This window comes from Acinonyx jubatus, chromosome B2 (assembly GCF_027475565.1).
Source record: "Acinonyx jubatus isolate Ajub_Pintada_27869175 chromosome B2, VMU_Ajub_asm_v1.0, whole genome shotgun sequence".
NCBI lineage: Eukaryota > Metazoa > Chordata > Mammalia > Carnivora > Felidae > Acinonyx > Acinonyx jubatus.
This window is the reverse complement of record NC_069385.1, coordinates 75,508,953-75,536,376: the sequence shown is the minus strand read 5'-3', so window position 1 is coordinate 75,536,376 and position 27,424 is coordinate 75,508,953. Positions and strand designations below refer to the sequence as shown.

Sequence of the window (27,424 nt, the reverse complement as noted above, 5' to 3'; positions counted from 1 at the left end):
ATCTTGTGGAATTTACCATTAATGCAGACTTTTGCAGTTTTCCTCATTATTGTTGTTTCTCTCTCAAGGACTAAAGGTGATTTATAAACATGTGAAACTTTGAGCAAACATCTAAATCACTCATCTGTGAGAGCTTCACAGAGCCTAGATCAGAATTTGTTTCCCCTGTAGTATATTTTGTTGTAGTACGTACTCAGTGTGGGTAGTGATGTAGTGATGTATTAAGTCATGAAATCATTTTTTGGCACCATGGAATACGGCCTTTAATCATGGTGAGAGTGAGGGCGAGTGTAGCCTGATACTCAGTAACAGTCATTTGAATGACTACTATTTAGAAAAAGTTGGTTACTGTTAAGTAGACTGGCCACTCTGTTACAAACTTAGAGGAGTAAGTTGTTCATAAGGGATTTAATGGATTTCGTTTACTACTTAGAAATAAACATGCTTTGATTTCTCCTAATGCTGATTGTCATATACCACTAAATTGAAGAGGCCTGCTTGAGACCACTGTAAAAGTGACTTTGGGGGTGCCTGGGTGGCTCATTCGGTTAAGCATCCACCTTCTTGATTTCAGCTCAGGTCATGATCTTGTGGTTTGTGAGATCAACCCCTGCGTTGGGCTCTGTGCTGGGAGTGCGGAGCCTGCCTGGAAGCCTGCCTGGGATTCTCTGTCTCTCACTCTCTCTGCCCCTTCCCTGCTCGTGCTCTTTTTCTCTCTCAAAATAAATAATAAACATTAAAAAAAAATGACTTCATATGGGTCGGTGTTTTTCATGTTTCATTACTGATTAGAAAATATTGGCAAATGGATTCCAAGAAGTAGCATTTAGTCCTATTGTATTTCTAGTCCAGCTTCCTAGATTTCTAGGTACATTTACAGTAAACCTTTTAAAAACTTATTTGTGAGATGTTAGTGTAGATTTTTGTGAGTACAGTCAATCCTCATTATTCATAATTTCAAATTTGCAAATTTGCCTACTCACTGCAATTGCTTGAAACCTCAGAAATCAATACTCACAGTTCTTTCATAGTCATTTGCAGACATGCACAGTGCAGGGAAAAATTTGTTTGACCCTAGCACACATTCCTACTTGAGGCCGAACAAGGCGATGCTCTGCCTTCTTATTTCTGCTCTCATACTGTAAAGATGTGTCTTTTTTTGAGGTCTGTTTAGTGCCATGTTTTTCATATCTTGTGCTTTTTGTTGGTGGATTTTGGTTTAAAATGGCCCCCAAGGATAGTGCTGAAGACCGTGATGTGCCTTACAGAGAAAATACCTGCGTTAGATAAGCTCCGTTCTGGCATGAGTGACAGTACTGTTGAGTGTGAATTGAATGTTCATCAATCAGCAATACATGTTGGATAAGGTGTCTTTAAACAGAAACACACGGCAAGCACAGTTATATGTTAATTACTTGAGAAAACTGTGACCAGAGGCTTGGAAGAACTTCATGCTGTCTTTTCCCCAAGGAGCACTGTTTCAGTATTTGCGAATTCATTGTTCACAGTGACTTTGTAGAACATAACCACTGAGAAGAGAGAGACTTGACTAGGCTATTTTGTATTTATACTCCAGAAATAATAAAATAGGCTTTATTCTTTTTGGGTTAGATTAAAAGTCACCAGGAATAGAGCTGATTTTTCCAACAGTAGGCTCTTTTCTTTAGGTTTCCATAGGTCCTTGCTTTACTTTTATTTTGAGAAACTGCAGTATTATTTGTCTCCAGCAAAGAAACCTTTTTTTCCCCCCTAAGAACAGCTTTTCAAATTTGGAGCTAACTTTTTAATTTATAACAGAATGCATTATCACAGTCATACCGCGTGTATCTAAACAATAATGTATTGTTATCACAGTTAGCTTGGCTATGCTGTACACGGTCTGCTTTGTGTGCTGTTCTCGTTACTGCTCAATGGCAGATTTCCAAACACCTCTCTTCTGCTATCACTTGCTTAACTAGCATACAGTGTATACAGTGTGCTCTTGGTTTTGGGGGTAGATGCCCATGATTCATCACTTACATACTATACCCAGTGCTCATCCCAACAAGTGCCCTCCTCAATGCCCATCACACACTTTCTCCCACCCCCCTCCCCCATCAACCCTCAGTTTGTTCTCTGTATTTAAGAGTCTCTTACAGTTTGCCTCCCTCTCCGTTTGGAACTATTTTTTCCCCTTCCCTTCCCCCATGGTCTTCTGTTAAGTTTCTCAAGTTCTACATATGAGTGAAAACATATGGTATCTTTCTTTCTCTGACTTATTTCACTTAGCATAATACCCTCCAGTTCTATCCACATTGTTGCAAATTATAGAATTTCATTCTTTCTCATTGCCAAGTAGTATTCCATTGTATATAGAAACCACATCTTTATCCATTCATCAGTTGATGGACATTTACGCTCTTTCCATAATTTGGCTATTGTTGAAAGCACTGCTGTAAACATTGGGGTACATCTTCCCCTATAAATCAGCACTCCTGTATCCTTTGGTTAAATTCCTAGTAGTGCTATTGCTGGGTTGTAGGGTGACTGTTCATGTCTTCTGCCCATTTCATCACTGGATTATTTGTTTTTTGGGTGTTGAGTTTGGTAAGTTCTTTATAGATTTTGGATACTAACCCTTTATCCAATATGTCATTTGCAAATATCTTCTCCCATTCCTTCAGTTGCCTTTTAGTTTTGTTGATTGTTTTCTTTGCATTGCAGAAGCTTTTTATCTTGATGAGGTCCCAATAGTTCATTTTTGCTTTAATTTTCCTTGTCTTTGGAGACGTGTCGAACAAGAAATTGCTGCAGCCGACATCAGAGAGGCTGTTCCCTATTTTCTCCTCTAGAGTTTTAATGGTTTTCTGTCTCACATTTAGGTCTTTCATCCGTTTTGAGTTTGTTTTTTATATGGTGTAAGAGAATGGTCCAGTTTCAGTCTTCTACATGTTGCTGTCCAGTTCTCCCAGAACCATTTGCTAAAGAGAGTGTCTTTTTTCCATTGGATACTGTTTCCTGCTTTGTCAGAGATTAATTGGCCATACATTATTGCGGGTCCAGTTCTCTGGGTTCTCTATTCCACTGGTCTATGTGTCTGTTTTTGTGCCAATACCATACTGTCTTGATGATTATAGCTTTGTAGTAGAGGCTAAAGTCTGGGATTGTGATGCCTCCCACTTTGGTTTTCTTTTTCAACATTACTTTGGCTATTCGGGGTCTTTTGTGGTTCCATACAAATTTTAGGATTGTTTGTTCTAGCTTAGAGAAGAATGCCAGTGCAATTTTGATTGGGATTGCATTGAATGTGTAGATTGCTTTGGGAAGTATTGACATTTTAACAATATTTGTTCTTCCAATCAATGAGCATGGAATGTTTTTCCATTTCTTTGTGTCTTCTTCAATTTCTTTCATAAGTTTTTTTACAGTTTTCAGCATACAGATCCTTTACATCTCTAGTTGCATTTATTCCTAGGTATTTTATGGCTTTTGGTACAATTTATAAATGGGATCATTCTTGGTTTCTCTTTCTGTTGCTGCATTATTGATATATAGAAATGCAACCTATTTCAGTACATGTATTTTGTATGCTGTGACTTTGCTGAATTCATATATCTGTTTTGGCAGTTTTTTGGTGGAGTCTTTCGGGTTTTCCATGTAGAGTATCATGTCATCTGCGAAAAGTGAAAGTTTGACTACTTCTTTGCCAATTTGGATACCTTTGATTTCATTTTGTTGTCTGATTGCTGATGCTAAGACTTCCAATATTATGTTAAACAACAGTGGTGAGAGTGGACATCCCTGTTGTGTTTCTGATCTCAGGGGGAAAGCTCTCAGGTTTTCCCCATTGAGGATGATATTAGCTGTGGGCTTTTCCTATGTGGCTTTTATGATGTTAAGATATGTTTCTTCTATCCTGACTTTCTTGAGGGTTTTTATTAAGAAAGGATGCTATATTTTGTCAAATGCTTTCTGCATGTATTGACAGGATCATATGGTTCTTACCTTTTCTTCTATCAATGTGAGGTATCACATTGGTTGATTTGTGAATATTGAACCAGCCCTGCAGCCCAGGCTTACTCATCCATTTCTATTCTGATCTGTAGATTTTTACATTCTGATCCAGAGATTTCACATTCTCCACCATCAAATGCAGATAATCTCATCTTTGTTGATTTTATTTGTTCTATTCTACTGACAAACGATTTGCTTTCTTTTACTCTTTTTCTCCTAAATTGTCAATCTTTTCCTTTTTTTTTTTTTTAAGTTTTCCTCTTTCTGTACCTCCCTTTCATTCACTAAAAATTCAATAAAGGAAAAAAAAACTGGTGGTCTTGGGGTGTCATCTAACCCTCAGGTGTTTTGTTGGGTTGACACAGTGGTTTATGAAATTCAGCCAACATCTTGAAATTTTCCTTGTGGGAATGTTTTTGATTACAAAATTCAATTTTTAAAAGAGATATAGGGCTATTCAAACTTCTTTTGTACCTATGTCAATTTTTGTAAGTTATGTTTTTTCAGTGATTGTTAATTTTATCTCAGTTGTTGAACATATTGTCATAAAGTTGTTTAGAACATTCCCTAATTACATCATTAATGTCTTTAGATTCTATAGTGATATAGTTCAGATATTGCTAACTTTTGGCTTCTCTTTTTTTCCTTGATCAGTCTTACTAGAAGTTTACCAATTTTATTAACTTTTGGTTTTGATTTTCTTTGTTGTTTGTCCATTTTCTATTTCATTGATTTCTACTCCTATCATAGGAAGGTGGCTATTTTAAGACTGTTTCCTGCAACATTGGCATCAATATATTTATGGAGATAATTTGCAATAATGATATTTTTGGTGAATATATGAATTACCTGATTTCTAAGTTCTTATCTTTAGACTATTAGAGTCTACTGCCTCCTGTTTTGTATTCAACTCTAGATTGAGTCCTGGTTTAGCATTTGAGGGTTACTCACTTTAAGGGTTATATGTAAATTAATTCATTAAGAAATTACTATGGGGTGCCTATTACTTGTAGTTGTTTTTTTTTGTTTTAATAATCATATAGGCTATCCTTCTGAGACAGTTTTTATTTATAGTAACTATGAAACATGGCTTTTGCATTTTTTTTTTTGTTACCTTATGTATAATTGTCCTTCATAAAAAATAGAGAAGATGGAATCGAACTATTCCTCCATCTTGGCTGATTCATTTAATCAGTTTTTCTTGTCATGCACTCTACCAGGTTCTAGGGATAACTTGGAAATATAAAATGGAGATGGCTTTTAATCTTATGGAATTTACAGTCTGGTAGGGAACACAAAGCATTAATCAAGTCTGACAAGTATCGTGAAGGAAAGGTACACTGTGCTGTGAAGACGGCAGAAGATTGAGCAGAGATCTGAAAGATAAACTAGAGTTAATTAGGCAAAGAGTTAATTAGGCAAAGAAGAAGCATGTGCAAGGGCTGGGTGGTATGATCATATGAGAGAGAGATCACGTGCACACACATCGTAAGTGTTCACTGTGAATATAAGGTGTTTAACATTAGTGATAATCTCTATTCTTTCTTCTCTTCTCTTGTATTGGAAAGACACACTCTTTTCAAAAATGTCTTTCTTTCCAAGACATTTTCTTTCCTAAGGCTAGTCTCTTTGTGCTCTTATCAGTCCTCTCCAGCCTCCTCATGATCTTGGGCATTTGCCCATCCAACATTGTTTAGCATCCTCACTTCTTTCTTTTCTTTCTTCCAGCAGTTTCTTCCGTTTAGTCTCCTCATGACTTTGGCCCTCTCTCACTGTTTCTTTCTCTGGGCTTTCTTCCTTAGCACTTGGTGCTGGACCACTATTAGACCATCTATAGCATTTTTTTTTTTTTTTTGGCCATTTTTAATAGTCTCCCTATTTAAATTGAGTTTTGGGATACTAATACACTGCTTCTCTCCCTACCCCAAGCATCTGGCACAGGGCATGGCTCCTGGTTAGTGTTCAGTAAATGTACCTTGAATCATGTGTATACAGTAAAACCTTGGATTGCGATAACTTGTTCTGCGAGTGTTCTGCAAGGTGAGCAAACATTCCTAATAAATTTTAACTTGATAAATGAGCAATGTCTTGCAATACCAGTAATATATGATGCCAAACATCACATGATCACAACTAAGCCAATGGTTCTTCTCTCTCTCTCTCTCTCTCTCTCTCTCTTTTTCTTTTGCTGTGGGATTGTGGGTGATTGTCTCCATGCTCAGATGCTTGGTCTCAGGCTGTGGTGTTCAGCAGAAATCAGTGATTTTTCAGAACATTGGAAGGTGCCCACAACTGGCACTAGTGTATTTTTTGTCACTTCAAAGTACCTATGGACAGACAGTCTTTTGCTTTTCCATAGAAGAGAAAGCTTAGGAATACTTTGCTTCATTCTACGTCAGGCTGCCTGCAGATATAGACCCTTTCCTCTGCTGCCTTATTGCCAGTTACATTAAATACAGTATATGACAAGAATTTATTAATACTATACTGTAGTCAGCATCCGTGCAAATGTATACAGTGGCCCCCATGCAGGAAAATGTTGAAAAGAAAGGCAGTAAGGAGAAGGAGGACGTTTATGGAAGAAGGAGAAGATTATGGTGGTAGTTAAGAAGGAAATCATCAAGAAGTATGAATGAGGTATGCGAGTAGCCAAAATTGCAAGATTTTACAAGAAGTCTATGTCTGCATCTCGTCTGCAGAGGAGGAGGAGAGAAAGGTGGAGGAATTCCTCACTTCAAGTGAGATTAGGGAGATGTGTAAAATGTGGGAAACAGTGCAAAATTTTGTAGAAAAATACCACTCAAATAAGGCTGTAGCAGTGTAAGTGATGAATCTGTTTAACAATAATGCAATGTCACATTTCCATGAAATCCTCAAAAGGAGGCAAAAACAAGTGTCATTGGATAGGTTCCTTGTTAAAGTTGTATGAAAAGAAAAAGATCCCATAGAACCAATAGATAGCAGTGATTCCATTAGTGATAGTGAAAGTTGTCATACACAATAACCCTCCTGTCTCTTGTCTCCTTCACACCAGCTACAATGGTTTTCAAAGGTAAGTGCAGGTTAATTTTTTTTCTTTATATTTCATATTTTCTTTATTATTTTGTATTATGTTACAGTTTGTAATCATTTTTATATGAATATTTTTGGATTGTGGAACGAATCATCTGAGTTTCCATTATTTCTTATGGGGAAATTTGCTTTGATATACACGTGCTTTGGATTACAAGCATGTTTCTGGAGTGAATTATGCTCACAAACCAAGGTTTTATTGTATTTTGATATGTGTAGGAGTTATAAACCACATTATGGTTTTAATTATTTGACAAAATAGTAACCAGTTGAGAAACCTGATATTTGATGTTTCTACGTTATTGGCCCTTGGAGTTCCTTAATCAGTTTGAAACTTGATTATTTGTGGATAGTTTTCTTATATAGATTCAAGGTTCATTATTCATTTTTGAGCCCCATTTTAAAATGTATTAGTATTTCCATTAGACTCCTTTTTATGTTTCTATCTCTGTGAGGAAATTTCCCCTCCATTAAATGTCATCTACATTTTCTACTAGATTTTTTAAGATGTTAATTATAGTTATTTTAAGATCCCTGTGTAATAGTGCCAACATATGCACGATCTTAAGTCTGGTTGTGTTGCTGTTTTTCTCTTTTGACAATGAGTTCTTTTGTCTTTTTTTTTTTAATGGGACTTTTAATGTTTGATTGAATGTCACGTGTTGCACATTGGTGAACAGTAGAAACCCAAGGTATTTACCCTTAGAAACAGGTGCACTTTTACTGGCAGACAATTAGATCGAGTCAGTCTAGGTAGTAGTTGAGCCGGTTTGGGGGTTTATTGTTGCTAGTGTTACCATCAGTATACCACAGACTTCAAATTCCTCCAGCAGTGAGTTACTGCTAACTTGTTTTTAGTGTGCAGCCTGCAGCGTTGGAGGGTTTTCTCATTGTTCCTGTTCCGCTCTTAGCAGACCGCTTGCCTTACATACCCATATAGGGTCTCCTTCCATGCTTTTGCCCCTCTCCCATTGGCGGACTTCCCTTGCTTGTTACTTGGTGCAAGACTTGTGGTGGAGACAGAAGGGGTTTTGCAATTTCCCTGTTTTAGCCTCAGTCTTAGGCAGGTCCTGTGCACCTGCCCCAGAGGCTGAACTTTTCCAGTAGTTCTGTCACTTCCCCAGTGGAGATGTCCTCTGCCTTATACTCAGTGCAGGATCTAGAAAGTAGGCAGGTTTTCTGCCTCTCCCCCACCCCCTTCCTGACAGCTGAGCTTTGCCTTGTATCTGTAGAGAAGGAGGAGGACAGGGCAGAGGGTGTAGGCTGGGAGCAATTTCCCTGTCTTCTTTCCAGTGCTAGAAGACCTCTGTTTTGTATTGGCACAGAATCTGGGCACGAGTGGGCTTTCTGTCCCTTCTCCAGTGTTTATCTTGCATTTGCCTGGTGTTGGACCAGAATAAAAGAGGAGCTGTGTTTTCTTCCCTTTGCAGCAGCAGCTAACTTTTGCTTGGTATCAATACAAGGACTCGAAGGTGAGAGACTTTACTGTACCTTCCCAGCAACAGGCAACTTTTGCTGCGTGTCAGGATTCAATCTGAAGCATGGGTGAATTTCTCACTTCTGCCCCACCAGTAGCTGATAACCACCTTGTATTCATGCAGTCCGAAAGTGTAGACGGACTTTTCTTGGCACTTCTGCTCTACCCTCAAATCTTAGAGCATGCACTACACACCAGTGCCAGCAATATCCCTTTCTCAGCTCTGCTCATGCTGGTTCTCAGGAGCATCTCAGGGGGTGGGAGACTATGAAGAAGAAATTTGTGAGTGGGTACAGGATTTTCTGTGTCTGAGGCCCTCAGATTCTAAATTGGCATCAGTGCACATTTGACCCTTAAGCATTTTGTTAAAATTTCAGTTGTTTTATAGCAACATCTCTTTTTTCTGTGCTTTGTCAAAGATGAAACAATTCTTGTGTCCCATCTCCTCTGAGGGGCTCGTCACTCTGAATTTTAGATAAATGGTTGACTTATGACCTCACCTCCCTGATGGGCTCAAAAACGTTTGGTTTTTCTGGATTGTCTGGCTTTTTCGTTTTGTTAAGAGTAGGAACAAATTTTTCTTGTGGCTTTCTCTTCTGAATTTTGTCATTATATCAAGTAATCTTTGCAGCTGACTTGCTTTAGAAAATAAAAAATAATCCAAAGCACAAGGACATATTTTCTTCTTTTTTTTCCCCAAGTAGTTAATAGCAAATCAGTCGAGTGCTGATAGCTATCACTGGTAGAACTAAAGCATGGGCAGACAGGGAAATGATCCCATGGAATAGGGAAAACCCATCTTTTAGAGAGAGGGTGTCTTGCTTAATAGGATGTAAACTTTAAATCCAGCTTAAGTAGATAGCACATGTGACTCTTGCTAATGATGTTTGCTCATTGTTCTCCCTAAGAGAGGTTTGTGAATTGTTTTCAAAATATTTAGCCTATAACTGATTGCTCAGACCGTTGGTTAATTTTTAGTGCTTTTGCTGATTAATTTCCTTTTAGATAAATATCAGGGTTGTTTTTCCTTATACTAATGCCACATGAGATGATCTTTGATAATTATGCCCTGTTGACCTTCTGAAGCGCATAGAGGCCTTTTTCACATTCTATTTAAAATTTCTCATGCAAACTGAGGCATTCAGGTCAGACTCTCCTAGCTTTTTTGTAGATTGAATTTACCATCATTGAAGTTGTTTGGTGGAATTAGAAGCTCCAAGTTGTATTCCGGACAGTTGTTACCTAACTTTTCTCTAGGTTCTATAAAGTAGTGCTGGTCCCATTTTTCATTTTTCTTTTCCTTTTTAAAATTGCACCACAGGTTGACAATTTGTTTAGAAACCAACCTTAATTTTAGAGGCTTTTTTCAAATGTTTGTCCTTTTATGTCGAGAGTGATGAAACAGAGAGCTAAATGGAAGCTGTCTGTGTGTGGACAGAACTTTGCAGGTGCCCCCAGCCTCCTGTATGCAAGTCTTTAGGGGTAGAATCCTCCTCCTCATCTGTAAATAAGTATTCTGAGGGCTCTGTGTGAAATGGGAGCTGCTGGGATGGTGGTGGTAGGAGGTGGATCTTAATGTTTTGACATGTAAACTTTGCTTCAGGTTTTTAGTTCAGACCTCTCCTCCACTCCCAAGTGTGTTTCCTTCAGTAAGTGTTTCTCTGGTTCATCCTCTCCAGAGAGTAAACTACACTTCTTGCAGGGTTGGGGAGGGGCTGGTCGCTTGGTTGTATAGGATGGGGGAGGGGATTTAAGGCTTATGTTGCTTCTTATTTTGAATTTTGAGACCTTCATGCACCCTGACTTCAGAAGGGCCTGGAATTTCTGAGTCTTACAGTTTTGGGGGTTATTTTACACACATTGGCTTTTTATAGGTTTCCCTCCAACTTATACAAGCTTTATTTTTACCTTTCTTCATGCTGCTAAGTATGTTGTCACTCATGCATTTGGCTTTCAGACTTCCAAAACTTTATTGCTGTCATCTCCTCTTCTGATTTCTGTGTCTTTATGGCTTTATGTGTTATTTGTCCTTCACTGTCATTTTAGAAACTTCTCAGGAGTGTGGGAAACAAATGAATGCTTTCGATCTTGAAATGCTTTCAAATCTTGAATTACTATCCACCATCTTGTAAGCCTAGTTTCTAGTTACTGTTCTTAAATACCAAGGCCACATTTACTTTAAGTTGTTATGAAATCCATTTGTCTTTCATAAATTTCTTTTCCATTTTTCTCCGTTGAAATTAGCAAGGTATTATTACCTAGTTTTCTAAAATAATATGCAGGGTTGAGTTTTAGGTTATAGCTAATTGTCTCCTATTGGACTAACACTCCAGCAAACACCAACTATAAGCTCAAGACAAAATATTTTTTAAAACTAACTATCTAAAGAAACTGGCAAACAACCAAAACAGACAGAAACTAGAGGTTAGGAGTTATCCGTATTTAGAAGAAGGAACTACTGGGTGAGTTTCCCATTTCGGATGGTATTTAACTTGAAGTCATGCCCAGCTTGGTACTGTGAGGATGACTAAAACTCAGGGGAGACTCCCAGTCGTACTGGCTTGAAGAACTAGATGACAGAGTTTGGGGCATCTGGAACAACTGGAAAGTGAGGGAGAAAATCCAGAAAAAGAGAAATCTAGAGATGAATATAAACTGTCTAAATCTTGCATAGACAGACTCTGACTGTTCCAGTAAGGCTAAAAGCACTGAATAGAAGTTTCAGTTTTCATTCCCACAGAGGGGAAACAGAGTTTTGGGGCTTGAGTCCAATTAATCGCGTACTAAAACAATCATTCTCTTTGGAGGAAGGTAACAGAATTTAGAGTTTCTGCAACATATTATTTACAATGGCCAGAATATAATTCAAAATTTGCAGACATGCTGAAGAGAAAAGGCAATTATTGGAGAGTGACTCTGAGATGATCCAGATGTTAAATTTAAAAGGATTTAGGGGCACCTGGGTGGCGCAGTCGGTTAAGCGTCCGACTTCAGCCAGGTCACGATCTTGCGGTCCGTGAGTTCGAGCCCCGCGTCGGGCTCTGGGCTGATGGCTCGGAGCCTGGAGCCTGTTTCCGATTCTGTGTCTTCCTCTCTCTCTGCCCCTCCCCTGTTCATGCTCTGTCTCTCTCTGTCCCAAAAATAAATAAAAAACGTTGAAAAAAAAATTAAAAAAAAATAAAAGGATTCAAATGGATTTTAAGGCACCTATTACAACTATACTCATGAAAATAAAGGAATGCATGTATATAATGAATGGACAAATAGGAAATCTCAGCCGAGAAAAAGAAACTATAAAGACGTGGAAATTTAGAATTGAAAAATATAATACGTGAAATAAAAATTTTTACTAAATGGGCTTAATAGCAGATTAGAGGTAACAGAAGTAAGATTTAGTAAACTTGCAGATAGATTAATAGAAGTTATATAATCTGAAAAACAGAGAGGAAAATGATTAGAAAGAATTTGAACAAAGGCTCAGGGACCTGCAGGACAAAATAAAAATGTCTAGTATATGTGTAGTCATAGTTCTAGAAGGAGAGGAAAAGGAGAATGGGGCAGAAAAATATTTGAAAACATGATGGCCAGAAATTACCCAAATTTGGTGAAACACATGAAATTGTCAATTTAGAAGCTTAGCAGATCCAAGCATAATCAATACAAACCATATTACATAGAGGCACATTATACTCAAACTGCTAAAAGCCAAAAATAAAGAGAAAATCTTGACAACAGTCAGGCACACACACACACACACACACACACACACACACACACACACACGGAAACAATAAAAATGATTTGTTGAAGGAAAAAAACCTACAACATCAGCCCTGAATTCTGTATCTTTAAAGTTACAGAATTCCTTAAAGAGAAAAAGGAAATAAAGACTTTTTCAGATAAGCAAAAACTGAGAATTCAGCACTAGCTGCCCTACACCGTAAGAAGTTTGACAGGAAGTTCATCAGGTTGAAGGGTAATGATACCAGATGTAAGCTCAGATCTTTAGGAAATGGTAAATATGTGAATAAAGAGAAAAAAATTACTTTTTCCCCTCTTACCTGTTAAAAAAAGGTAACTAATGTTTAAAGCAAAAATTATAACATTCTACTGAGGGGTTGCACAAAGTATGGGGAATGGAGAGTGGTAAATGGTTTTTATATTAAATGTAAAAAGGGATACAGTATTAACTCAAGTGGATTGGTTATAGTTAAGGACATATACTATATATCCCTAGAACAATCACTTAAAAAATAAAAAATAATGTAAAGAGGTATAACTAAAAAGTCAGTAGATAAAATGAAATTCTAAAAAATACTTTGTTAACCCAAAAGAAGGCAGGGAAAGAGGAACAGAGACACAGGCAGAAAACTTGGAAGAAAAAGAAAATTTGAGAATAAGAATGAAGACATAAAATGGTAGCTCTGAATTCAGCCACATCAATAATCAAGTATAAATGGACCAGTTATTTGAATTGAAAGAGATTGTGTGTTTGTGTGTCAAGACCTAACTACATGATGGCTATAAGGGATACACTTTGTTGGTTTGTTTATTTTAGTGTTTTGTATAATTTTGTCTTTAGTTTTACATTCCCAGTCAAAACATTGGTTTCCAAAGTACCTTAGGTCAACTCCTTTCCTTTTTTTTTCTTTTTTTATTGAAGTATAATTAACACACAGTGTTATATTAGTTTCAGGTGTATAGTATAATGATTCAACAATTCTATACATTACTCAGTGCTCATTACTATATGTGCACTCTTAATCCCCACCGTGTATTTCACCCATCCCCCAACCCGCCTCCTCTCTGGGAACCACTAGTTTTTTTTCTCTGTATTTAAGAGTCACTTTTTTTGTCTCTTTTTTTCTTTGTTCATTTGTTTTGTTTCTTACATTCCACTTATGAGTGAAATCATATGGTATTTGTCTGTCTGACTTATTTCACTTTGCGTAATCCTTCTAGGTTCATCCGTTTATTGCAAATGGCAAGACCTCATTCTTTTTTTATGGCTGACCAATATACCACTGTGTATATAATATACCACATCTTTATCCATTCATCAATCAATGGACACTTGGGTTGCTTTCATATCTTGGCCATTGTAAATAATGCTGTAATAAACATAAGGGTGCATGTATCTTTTCAAATTAGTGTCTTTGTTTTCTTTGGATAAATACCCAGTAGTGGAATTATAGATTCTACAGTATTTCTATTTTTAATTTTTTTGATGAACCTCATACTGTTTTCCACAGTGGCTGCACCAATTTGATTTCCTACTGCCGGTACGTGAGGGTTCCTTTTTCTCCACATCCTTGCCAACACTTGTTATTTCTCATGTTTTTGATTTTACTCATTCTGACAGATATGAGGTGATATCTCATTGTGGATTGATCTGCATTTTTTTGATGATGAATGATGTTGAGCATGTTTTCATGTGCCTGGTGACCATTTGTATCTCTTTGTAGAAATGTCTGTTCAGGTGCTCTGTATAAGGGATACATTTTAAATATAAGGAGACAGAAAGGTTGAAAGTAAATGCTTAGAAAAACATATACTGTCTAGATAGTAAGTATAATAAGATTGGACTATATTAAAATTAGATAAAATATATAACCAGACAAAGACAAGAAATCTTAACTAGAGATAAAGAGTCAGTTCATTAGGAAGACTGTTTATGCCTTGTAACAAAGTTTCAAAATACATGAGACAAACATTAATAGTATTGAAACATAGACTTAAAATCCACAATCATTGTTGCATATTTTACCATCCTCTCTCAGCAGTTGCTAGGAGAAACTAGATAAATATCAGTGGATGTAAAATAAAAATAATGTGCTATTTCTTTATTGAACACAAGATGGCAAAGTAGTCACAGTTTCACTTGCAAAACTGGATCTGCATTTGAATACTGTGAAATAAGCTATGATTTTACTGTGTTAACCCAGTAAACATGTTTCCTTTAGAGCCCTTAATTTATTTTAGAGCCAACAAAATGAACTGTGGTGAATAGTGAAATAAATAGAAATACTACAGGGGCTCCTAAGTGGCTGAGTTGATTAAGTGACCAACTCTTGATTTCAGTTTAGGTCATGATCTCGCAGTTCGTGGGATTGAGCCCTATGTCTTAAAACTGGGAAAACTCGGGGCGCCTGGGTGGCTCAGTCAGTTGGGCGTCCGACTTCAGCTCAGGTCACGATCTCGCGGTCCGTGAGTTCGAGCCCCACGTCGGGCTCTGGGCTGATGGCTCAGAGCCTGGAGCCTGTTTCCGATTCTGTGTCTCCCTCTCTTTCTGCCCCTCCCCCGTTCATGCTCTGTCTCTCTCGGTCTCAAAAATAAATAAACGTTAAAAAAAAATTAAAAAAAAAACTGGGAAAACTCTAAAGTCAGTTTTTAGTCTGATTTCTCATTAGTACAGGACTTAACCTCTATAAGATCTACAGACCATCATCCATCATGTACTTAAATAGTACCAGTGTCTCGGAGCTCACTGCTTATTTAAAGGTTTGAGTTCAATGTTCAGTATCATTTTTATACCTAAAAACTAATGTTGCCATTTTGCACAGAAAGAACTCTTCTCCATCTTGGTAAATGCCCCTCGTTTTTCACATATACTTTTTATATTTGTTGTAATTTAAACCCTAACTGTGACTACTAAAGACTAAGGCATCGTGCAACACGATGTTTAACTTTATGTGTAAGAATTTTAAAAACCCACAATAAAACATAAAAGAAAAGAAAATATACCAGTTGCCTAACCTAGCTAACAGTATTACTGTGATTGAGCATTAAATGTAGTCCTGAACTTCCTAGCAGCCAAGTAAAAGAGACACTAGTAACACTGGTCACATGACCTGAACTTAAAAAGTATTAAAAAGAAACAAGCAAACAAAAGGAGACTCATTAGTTTTTTGAAAAGGAGAAATCACCTTTGAGTTTTTGATACTGATGTTGTGAAGAATCTGAGTCCCTATATAGCGGTCACTGACCGCAGATGCTATGGTTTAGCAATATGCAGAAACATTCTTTAGCCATCCTCCCCAGCTCTAGGTAACCACTAATGTCCTTTCTGTCTCTTGAGACTTGCAAATTTGGGACATTTCATTTAAATGAAAGCATGAAATATATGGTCTTTTGTGTTTGCCTTCTTTCACTTAGTATACTATTTTCAGGGTTCATCCATGTTGTAGCATGTGTCAATACTTCAGTATTTTTTCTGGCTGAATATTACTCCACATATGGATATGATACACTTTCTTTATCTGTTCATCAGCTCATTGACATTTAAGTTATTATGAAGTATGTTGCTATGAACATTCATGTACACGTTTTTGCATGAGCATATATTTTTCTTTCTTTTGAGTATCCACCTAGGAATAAATCTGGATCACACACAGTCTATTTTTAACCTTTTGAGGAACTGCCAGACATGTTCCATTCTCGGCAACATTGTGTGAAACTTCGTTTCAGAGCACTCTTTTTCGGTTACCACTCCAACTTCCCATAGGTAGAAAAAGCCTTTTCCCACCTACAGAACCTGAATCACGTATCTCAGATAAGTGAACTCACAACTGGATTGCAGCAAGCCTCAACTTATTCTCAGTGCCAGCTCTATAGCAGACACCACAGTGTAAGACTCAAGTGACATTTATACCTATTAATCTATCTCCCAGATGAGGCTCCCATACTTTTTCAGGTTATGTAACCATATGTGAACCCTAAAGGCTCACCAGTAAGGAGTGAACTGCATCCCCATGGTTCAGGCCACACACCCACTAATAATTTGTCATTTTTTCTTTGTTCTGTTTTATGTCAGAGAGTCTCAAAGCATGATCCAGGGGTTCCTGAGGGAGCTCAAAACTCTTTTGGTGGGTGGTCCAAGGCCAAAAATTCTTTGTAGTAATACTGTTATCTGCCTTTTAAAAAAATACTTCTTTCACAGGTATATAAGATTAGGTGCAGAAGGTGACATGAGAATACAGGTGTCAACTATTAAGCCACGCTTTAAAGATATGTGCCAAGATTTAAAACAATGGCACTTCTCTAGCTTTTTTTTTTTGAAAATATAGTTATTTTTCATAAAAATACCTATTATTTGGGATAATATATAGTGAGCTTATTGTTTTTATTTTTAATTTAGGGGTCCTCAATTTTTTAAAGAGTGAAGAGATCTTCAAGTCCCCAAATTTGAGAACTACCGCTGCAAGTAAAAGTGGTATTTTTGTAGTCAGATTTAAAATTAATCTTTGTTTAAAATTCAAACATAGATTTAACTCTAAAGCCCCACATGGTATTCATTCAACAGAAATTTATTTACTGCCTATCACGTACATGCCAAGTATTATGCAGTATTTCTATGTTTTTAAAATTTATTTATTTTGAGAGAGAGTGTGTGTGCAAGCATAAGCTGGAGAGGGGCAGAGAGTGAGGGAGAGAGAGAACCCCAAGTAGTGTAAGTTTCTGAGGATGCAAAGCACTAACTGGTCACTTTAAAGTGCGTAATTGTTATTCTAAGAACTTAGTTGAGAGCTCAGAGTTCCAGACCTATTAACACAAAAGAGATAGCTTACTGCGAAAATATTGGCACAGGTACTACCAGTACCTTGCCTAAAAAACTTAGTGTAGCCATTGTTCTGAGTGCATGTTTTCAATTGCACGGCAACTCTGCTAGGATGAGTTAGCTAAAAATGTACCCCTGAATATTGCTTGGGCATTTAAAAGGTGATGTATTTAAACATTAGAGCATATGTTCCTAATAAAACTGTTGTATTTTAATTTTAATTTTTAATAAGTTGTTCTTTTTTATCTATATTTTTCCCTTACATTGAGATATAATTGACATATAGCACTTTTTAAGTTTATGATGTACAACATTATGATTTGTATGTGTATATATTGTGAAATTAACTTGCTTTTATTAACAGTAGTCAGGCAATCTGTCCCTGGTCAGAATTTATAAAACAAAATCCAGAAAAAAAAAAAAGCAGTACAAAGCAGGGAACGGATAGATAAGATGGATGGATGGATGGATGGATGGATGGGTAGATGGGTGGATGAGTGGATGGATAGATCAACTCATCAATAAAGTCAATAGATACTCTCCTTAAATCTTCCCCTGCAACTGAAGGTGACCCAAGTAGATGATCTAAAAGACCAATTGGACTGTAACCAGAGGATCTTGGTCACAGCAGTTTTGTACCATTCAGGATTGGTGTTTTATGAATCTCTTCCTGCCTATTTTTGTTCTTAATGTCATTATTAGGATTTAGGTTTTGCAGAATTTATTAATAGCCTAGCATAAAGTTGAGATTATGTCTGTGGGCCCCCAAATACTATCTGTTTAATAGGCAATCAGTTGTATACATCTGCCATACTTGAGCAACTAAAGCTGTAGGAAGAAGTTGTGTCGTTGCAAAATTTAGAAAGTTGCAAAGTTAGTTTCTAAAAACCAGGTAGTAAGGATATAGGAAGCTAGAGGCTTGTTTTTTAAAAAGCATATATAGTACAAACAGAATACAGTGAAGCACAGAAGGAAAGCATAAGGTCCGGTTCTTTGCATTTGTTTTCTTCTGCCACATTCAAGTTTTAGTTTTCAGGAATGCTTTTGAAAAGGAAAAAGGAAGGACATAAAATAGAGGAAGAAAAAGAGAGAAGAGTGAGCCTCGGCACCAGACGAAAAACATCATTTGCATTTTTGGAGCTAGGTTTATATGTCATAATTAACAAATCATGAGCCAAGTGTGGTTGGATCTAACATTTCTTGGGCCGGGACATTAAGTCTCAATTCCTTATAGTGAGGGATTGTCTAGGCATTCCTGGTCTTGTCCCTTTAAAGAGCATGGGGAGTTGTTCACGTCCAGAGTGAGTTGATGAGAGAGGCTGAAGGTCAGTCTAAAGGGTCGGGAGGCTGAAGAGAACTTGTGTGGGGTGTTTTAGGCTTTCTATGCTGATTCTGGATAGCTGGCAGGGCTGCCTGCCTGTTTGTCTTTCTGCTGGTTACTGACAGGTAATGAAATTCCATCAAAGACGGTGCGTGATCGTGTGTTCTAAGTCTCATGTTCTTGAGAAACTCTAGTCAAGGTTTGGTTACAGGGGAAGTTTGGGATTCTTTTGTCTGGAAGGCATTCTGTCTTTAAAAAATCAATTGGGAATAATTCTGATCCTAATCATTATCTCTGGCATTTGTGGACTATGGATTTCGAAGCACTAAACAATAGGAAAAATTCCTTCCAAATTTGGTGGAGAAGATGGATAGGGAAGAAGGAAGGGGGAAACTCCACCAGTTGCTTTTTTTTTTTTTTTTCCTCCTCAGACTTATTTGGAGGACTGCTGAAAGATTTTGTGAATTTACTTCTTTTTGTTGCCTAAATTGCTTTTTAAGCAGTTTTATAAAGAAATCTACCTAGTTGGTTATTCTCTAAAATTAAACTTGTGGAAAAACTACAGTGCCTTTTTGGGTCTGAAACCCAATCACTTCTTTCCTCCCAAGATTATTCTGTAGATGAACATTTTAAGTTATCTGAGGTGATTTAAATTCATGGAAGTCATAACATAGAGAGGGAAATGTCCTGGATAGAAGAAAGCCACTTGTTCTCATGGCACCCTTGAGGTGTCTTCAGGGCTGGATTTATCTACTCTGTAGTTTTCAAGTAAAGGACTAAAAAACAACTCATTTCTCTGAGAAGGCTAGCAACTCCTAGCCTTCTTGCTTTGAGAACAAAGCAACTCCTCCTTTGTTGTTTCCTGTTCTTTTTTTTAAAAATGATAACCATACATTTAAGTGTATGAACAGATGAAATAAATACTCCGGGAAGATAAAGGGTTTATTAAGATCTAAACAATAATCTTTGTTCCTTGGGCAACTGCAGAAAAGAATTATGCTTGCTTTCCCAGAGCATGCCTAAGTGGCCCAGGCACCCTTGATTGCTTGGCGTCCACTGAGATGATCAGACACATGGATGAGACCTTGATTCTTTTTCATCAGATTCTCCTATCAGTGCAGTAGAGGATGATGAAGTAGAAATATTAGAGAGAGAGAGCTTTTAAAAATTATAAACAGTGTTTGATTATTTCTTTGTGTTAGGCAATTTTCTATAGGGTTTTCAGATATTTGCACATCTTATGAGCAGAAGTATTGACTGTCTTTTCAAGGATGTGTGCATAGTAAACAACCTCAGGAGGTAGAGCTAGTGACTCTAGAGCAAAGGACCACTTGCCTACTGTTGGGTACAATAAAGAAAATGTCTTCCTCCAGAACGAAGGACACGTGTGCTTACTGCTCGTTATAAAAGACTCGACTTTCCTAAACTCAAATTTCCCCTCTTGTCATGCAGCACATTGAGTGTACAGGTATGATCTGACCCTCTTCCCAAAGGTCTGTAGGAATTGGGGTTCAGGGAACTCATGCAAATGCTGATATTGGGGCTACTGCTAGTGATGTGAGTACTAAACTGTCCTCTGTGTCTGATGTTTTCTGCCGAGGACCCACGAAACTGGCAGGCTAACTTGTTAGCTTGCGAGTATGGTGAAATCTTTGACTGTTTATGTTTTTAATACTTAGAAATAATAATGATTTGTTAAAAAGGATGTATTTGAAAAGATTTATTGAAACTTACATTTCTAGTTTGTATAATTTTTAAGAAGTTTTTTTATGGTATTATTTCTTGTTTTGATACAGGGTTTGTTTATAATGTCACTCCATATATGGAGTATCATCCTGGTGGAGAAGATGAACTAATGAGAGCGGCAGGATCGGATGGTACTGACCTTTTTGATCAGGTAAGGTGGTGAAATTAATCGCACTATTACAGTAGGAGGGTTCTCTTAGATTTAGCAGTGTGATAGTTGTAGAAAAAAATAGTTGCACAAATTTCATATGCATTGGCTTGAATTTTGAAATTTGGGAAGATGCTCGAGAATAACAACTGTTTAATTTGCCTTTGAATTATTTTACTATAATTTTAGAGATGGTTTCAAATCTGTATCCAGGAGTCTCCTCTTAAGTGCTTGCTGTCTCCTCTGCTAGCAGCTGATTACTCAGTTTTTATTAATTTTGATTATGATGACGATTGGCTTATGGACGACAGTAACAATTGGAAAAAAGAACAAGCCACTTAGCTTCTCTGCCCTTAGTTTTTTCTCATTTGGGAATTGTTATATACTTGGCCTATCTTGCTGTACTGAATCTGCTTATCATGTAGAAAATCAAATGATTAATGAATAGAAAACTTATTTTTCCTAGAGTGATAGCAGAGATTCTGAATGTATATTTCAAAAGATGTTTATTTAAATTAGTTATCTTTCCCCTTACATTGACTAAAAACAAACATTGGCTCTTACACTATTTTAAAGTTACATAGAGTTATGTTTGCTGTCAATAGGGTGAACTGTTATTTTGAAACAATCTTGAGAAGAACAGAAATTTGCTTTTGTCTCACATATACTTTATTTTGTATTTTGTGATGATTATCCATGTTGTAGTACTGGGATTTCACCATTTCAGATACCAGAGTCAGATTGGGTTATTTTTAGAGTTGACTTCTGAACAAATATAATTTGATTTCTGTTCCTTCTACTTTTTCATCCATTTTAGGATTTAATTTTTGACCAGGTTGCCAGAAATATAGTTTGTTTTATATTTAAATGTACTTAATATGCATCTGCTTAAATAGCAGAATCCTATTTGCAATTAGTGTTCTTCCTGGGTTGGAGAAAAGTCATGTTTGGCCATTGGTCATAATAGCATTCTCCTTGGGAGGTTCTTATTGCTGTTTTTTTTTTTTTTTAATTTTTAACTTTTAATTTTTACTTATTTTGAGAGACAAAGAGACAGAGAGACAGCATGAGCAAGGGAGGGAGAGATAGATAGAGAGAAAATCCCAAGCAGGCTCCACACTGTCAGCGCAGAGCCCAACGCTGGCTCCAACTCATGAAACTGCGAGATCATGACCTGAGAGCCATATGCTTAACCAACTAAGCCACCCAGGTGCCCCTTTATTGCTATTTTAAGGCAAATTCTCATCGTCATTTGGTAGTTGTTATTGTCTCTCAATGCAAGCCAAATAGAAAAGTTTGGAAGCATTTGTGTGAAAAATTGTCTGCCATACTTTTTTCTTATATCTATTCTGTAACCTCTTGATTCTGAATATACTCTTCCACAAGAAGATTCCTCAGTAAAATCTAGTCCTATTTATATTCCTCAGTGTTGTGAAGTTAATATGGACCTTATTTAAGCAAAATTGTTTCGGAGAAGTCACAAGAACTGCTATAGTGTTAAATTCTTTAGCAGTTTAAACAGTATGTTAGTTACCAGATTGCTGCGTTCCCCGTGGCTTTCATAGGACCAGTGATGTTTATTTAAGACTTTCACTTACCACAGAAATAAACAACTTTATATTCTAGATTCTGTGGTGAAGATTTTTATATCTTTAAACACTGGAGAACTTATTCATGGCTAGTATTTGAGTTGCACAAAGAATATTAAATAATCTTTTCTCTGTCAGATTTGTCTTTACTTTAGATCCTGCTTCTGACCTCTTGTTGTGTATTTTCAGATGCTTGATGGGCAATTTGATAACCTGTTGGCACTTCAACTCATTTTGCTCTCAAATAATATCAACCCATCTACTTCCCTTTTATTCCCCCTCTGTTTTCCTCTTTCTGGTAATGGGGACTTGAAGCCACTTAAGTAATTTTTGCCTTTTCTCATTGTGCACCACTATCTGGTCACTAGCGAAATCCCATGATGCTGTCTTTAAACATTACGTTCTTTTCTCTCTTCCCACTGCCTTAGATCAAGTCATTATCACCTTCTCTGGCCCTACCATTGTAACACTGTACAGATCCCTTTACTTTCCAGTACCAATGTAAATAACATGACAGCTAGATTAGTGTTCTTAAAGACAGTCATCTTAGCACCTTGTTCTACAGCTCTCTGATGCTCACCATTGACAATGGGATAAATCAAAAGTCATTATCATGGCCTTTGAGGCCTTCAAAAGACTGTATTAAAGTAAACATCCTCAACATGCATTTGGCTTTGAGCAAATGGAAGTACTTTGAGCCAATCACCCGTTCCATGATTGGGATACCTCATACTTTTGCCTCCTTGGATATCCTTCTTCTTCATTTATCTGTTAAAATTCTACCCAATGCTCTAGCCCCAGGGATAGTGCTTTACATGTCATTGGATGCTCCATAAATATTTGGTATATGGAATTTTAATTTATATTAATAAATGGAGGCTCCCTTATAATTATATACATATATTGCATATTTGTTATTTTAGTATATATTTACTAACTCAGGAGTGTACACAAGCATTCTCATATCAGTATTATTTGACCTGATTATTTTCCTGATTATCTAGTATTTTATTGAATAATTTATTAGTTTTCTTTTACTGGTCTTTTACAATTCGACATCTAGGTTGTTTCCAATATTTTGCTAATATAAATAGTGCTGTGATGAATATCCTGGTACTTGCATCTTCGTGTGTATGTGAATATTTTCTCAGGTAAATTCACAAATTACTCAGTGAAAGAGCTGCATATTTTTAGGCTTTTAATGTATATTGAGAAGGTGTCCTCCAGAGGGTGTTTAAATTTAATTCCCACTGATGAGTCAGGCAACAAATAATGGCAGTTGTTTTCCTTGACGTGACAATCTCAGTCTGTTCGTTTTCAAGAAAATGTCTGTCAGATACCCAAGTCTGAATAACTAGTTTGTTTATCAGTCATTTTTTTTTCTTTTACATATAAATGGTCTTCTGAGACAAAAGCTCAGTTCAGTTTGCAAATCAAATAATTGCCTGGGTGTTTTCCTTCAAGGTGAGGATCTTACTTTGCAGCAGAAGTGTTTTTGAGAACTTCTCATTTTGTTACACAGAATGTAAGCAAGACCTCCTCTCAGACATTGAGACTTAAGAAAAGTAATAATTTCTTCTACTTCATAAAGCATATTCTTAAATGAAAACAATCCCCCGGCCCCCATGGGTATGTGATGGTGAAGAATATAAAGATTGAAACCTCTGCCTTGACTTGCCAGCATGCAAGCAGTTTTACCTACCATTGCCTTTCCCACATTAGTGCAAGCGTCAACACTGCTGAAAAAGACAAATAACATCTTAGTATTATTATGAAACTAGTTGAGACCTCATGGGTATCTGAAAGGTCTGTACACAGCACTTGGAGAACATTGTACGCTGCCTTCCTGTCACTCCCTTACTGGCTAATTGAATCTGCTTAGTTTTCCAGAGCAGTCTAAGTATGTTTAGTTTTGCTCCGAATAAAATTAGAGCATCTCATGGAGTCAGAGTCATGTCGCTTCTCTGTCATTTACATCCCACACCAGGTTCATCGTTGGGTCAATTATGAATCCATGCTGAAAGAATGTCTGGTTGGCAGAATGGCAGTTAAACCTGCTCTTCCTAAAGGTAAGTTGTGCCAAGTGCTAACCTGGCAGTGATGTGTAACACACACGTACTTTTTTTTACTTAGATTTCGACAGATAGATTTAAATAAATCACTATATTGTTCTTATTTTTCACCGGCCTCCTGGTCCAGCCACTGTAAAGATTTTAAATGAATGAATGAATGAATGAATGAAGCAATGACTTAACCTTAGAATACTGACAGGTTTTGAGAGAACATTCATACGTGTGAGGAATGAGCATTATGGAAGTGAATGGACTCTATTTACTTCTTATTTAGTGTTCATTATTAGTCTTTTATTCTGTTGTTACATGGGTTAGCTAGAACACTTGGTTAAAGTTGAATTTTAGACTCGTTTTTGAGAATTTATTTTTTTGAATATGTAATATAGTCACATGACTCAAAACCCAGAAATTATGATGTTATACAATGAAATTTTTCCTCCCAGCTTTGTCTCCCATTTGCCTTGAACCTTCCCCTCCTTGCCCCTGTATTATGGAAAACCCTTGTTCTGATTTTAAACTACTTTTAAAATACACCCGTTTCCCTACCCTAACCTTCTGACCTGACTCTACAATCTGTATGGTGTTGGAGATCACCTCTTTGCCTCCTAAGCTTCTTTCAGAAGAGCACTCTCTGAAAATTTTGGACATGCAACAGGAATAGCAGAAATGCTGCCCTTAATTCTTGACTGTGGATAGAACGGTAGTCGTTTCTTTTAAGTAACTCCTGACTTTGACACTCAATTAAGAATAAATTGGCTTATTTGACCTGAGTCTTCTGTTTATTAGTTCAGTGAATTTTGTCATTCAAGGCCTCTGTCAGCAGTGTGGAAATAGCACAGGCATGCCCAGATTTGAACCCTAGCTCCACGGCCTATTGACTGTGCAGTCTTTGGGCCAGTTTCTACCTCTGACCCTCAGTTTTCATGTGTACAGTGATTCATAGGACTAAGAAGTAACATGAGTAAAGTTCCTTTCACCGTGAGTGTAATAGATGCTCAAAAAGGATTATTTCTTTTTCTTCCCATTGTTACAAAACAAATAAGCAGTATGTGTGTATACCAAAAGCACACTAATGTGTCTGGAAGTTCTTCCAAACCAGTTTACGTTTTAAGCCAATTCCTTTCTCCTTTTAACTGACTCCTAAATTCACTAATTCACTGCCAGCAGGAGACACAGTATTAATTCGAGTTTCTGAATGACTACTTTTACCTCATCCCGACTGTTCCTTATCTCATTTACATAATCTGGTACTAATGGTCATGTCTTCTTCTGTAGTATCAGAAAGTATGCGGGTTCCTGAGGCTCTTATTCCATGAGGGACGTTAAGTTAGAAAAAGGACTTTTCTGGTTTCTTTCTTCCTCTCTGGAAATGAAAGACAGATGACTCTCAAAATACTTCACCAAATATGATAAACACCATTTAAAATAAGCGGATTGGTTCAAAATCTCCAGATATTTCCCCATACAAAAAGGGTAAGTTCAGGCAGCAATCCAGGGTGATAAGCTAGCTCTGAAGCCTCCGTTTCCTTCTAGCATTTATCTAGATGATCTGGATATCATCTAGATTAAGAGCCATGCCAGAATGTTAACGGTCACACAGTGGGTGGAAGACCAGATTGTGGGTCTCTAAAAGCAGGGAGTTGGAACCGAGATCCCTTCCTATGGCTTGGACTCTTGAAGGTCTGTGTAATGAGTGAAATGGGAAAGCATGAAGAAAATCTGTCCAACACAAGGGAATGTCAGGTTATTTTGTCTGCCCTGACCTTATTTATGAGGTGACAGGGGAGAGGAAAGAGAGATTTCCTCAGAGAATTTGTAACCGCAGCCCTGCCTACATAAGAGTTGGGAATTCAAATATATTCCACCTATGTGGTCTCAGAAACCTCAAACCAAAAAATAAAATGGCCTCCCATTAGTAGTTTCCCAGAATGTTTGTCAGAGGTGTATACACATTTTTAATCGTGAAACACGCTTATGACCTAAAGCCCTCAAAATTCCCACAGGTACACATCAGATAATTATTAGTTTCCAATAAAAAATTAGACAACACATGAGGAAACAAATCATTGTTTCTTGTTGCTGCAAGAAACAAGAGTAGAATTTCACCCTTAGGGCTTCATTATTCATATACAGACTAAAACTAGTTATATTTGAAATGTTAAGGACAATAAGAATCTATTAGTAACATGAGTAAAAAACAAGAGACTGTTAAAATTGCTAACAGAGACTGTTAAAATTTAATTGTGTTGAATTAAAAAACAAGAGAGAATTTCTAGAAATGAAAAATAGAGGTGGTGAGTTTGAAAATTACATAGCACAAGTAGCCAAAGAGTTTAGACATAGTAGAAGAGCTCAGTGAATGGCAAGATTGAGCAGCGTAAATTATACAGAATGTACCACAGAGAAACAAAGGTGTAAAAAAATATGCAAGAGGTGTGGGGGATCCAACACTTGTAATCAGATTTCCAGAAGTAAGTAGAAGTGAGAATGAGGAAGAGGCAACATCTTGAAGGGATAATGGCTAAGAATGTTCCAGAACTAATGTCATAAATCCTCAAATTCAGCAAGTTTGGCAAATCCCAAACAAAATAAAAAGAAATCCACACATGGACTCTTTGTAGTAAAACTGCAGAACACTGAAGACAATGAGAAGATCCAGAAACAGCCAGAGAGAGATGGATTTAGTAACAGACCAGTGCTTAGTGAATTGACAGGTAAGCTACTAGGTGTAATTTATAAGCCGCCATAGCCTGTTTACCAGAAGAACAGTAGAAGCCAGAAAACAATAGAACAGTATCTTAAAACTGCTGAGAGAAAATAACTGGCAACCTAAAATCGTTCAGTAACGAGGAGGATTAGATACAGGTAGGTAAGACTGAAAAGGAAAAATTAAAAAATAAAACAGCAACCACAAAACCAAAATCAGGAGGTTCGAAGGGTCGAGGAGACAGGCTTTCTGAATCCTAATCATAAAAAAGTAAACTGTGGTGAGTATTCTTTCTCCTCGTCACCACCTGGCTCAGGGGGGTATGAACACGTTTCCTACGCAGAATGAGATATGGAGTCAGATATTTTGTATTCATAAATTAAAAGATTCCTTTTTAACACTGTCCTCAGCTGTCACTGTCCTTAAATATTGATTACTGAGGCAGCATAGGATCTACAGAACACAAATTTCATGAAGATGACATGGGGTCAGAGCACATCTCTGCCACTTATAAGCTGTTATGTTCTTTGGTACCAGTTGACAGATCTGAGAGTTTTCCCTCAGCAGTAAAATGGGATTTAAGAAGAAAACATGCTAACGTTATTGTGAGGATTAAGCAAAGGCATGTTTGCTGACCACTAGCACCTAATAAGCTGCAGGGGGGTGGGCAGTGGAGCTGGTAGAAGTGGTTGCCGCGGTCCTAGCTACCTTCACCCCTCCACCCCTGCGGTACTGAGGCTGC

General features: G+C 37.1%; 1 protein-coding gene across 6 annotated transcripts in view; it reads left to right on the top strand.

Moving 5' to 3' along the window:
• The window catches only part of LOC106970150 (cytochrome b5 reductase 4), a 99,179-nt gene that overhangs the window by 15,314 nt on the left and 56,441 nt on the right, over positions 1–27,424 (top strand). For all 6 annotated transcript variants that reach the window (XM_027057334.2, XM_053222501.1, XM_053222502.1 and 3 more), the window contains exons 3-4: positions 20,217–20,317; positions 23,891–23,972. In XM_027057334.2, coding sequence (XP_026913135.1) covers positions 20,217–20,317; positions 23,891–23,972 — 183 coding nt within the window. The remainder of the gene's footprint in view (positions 1–20,216; positions 20,318–23,890; positions 23,973–27,424) is intronic.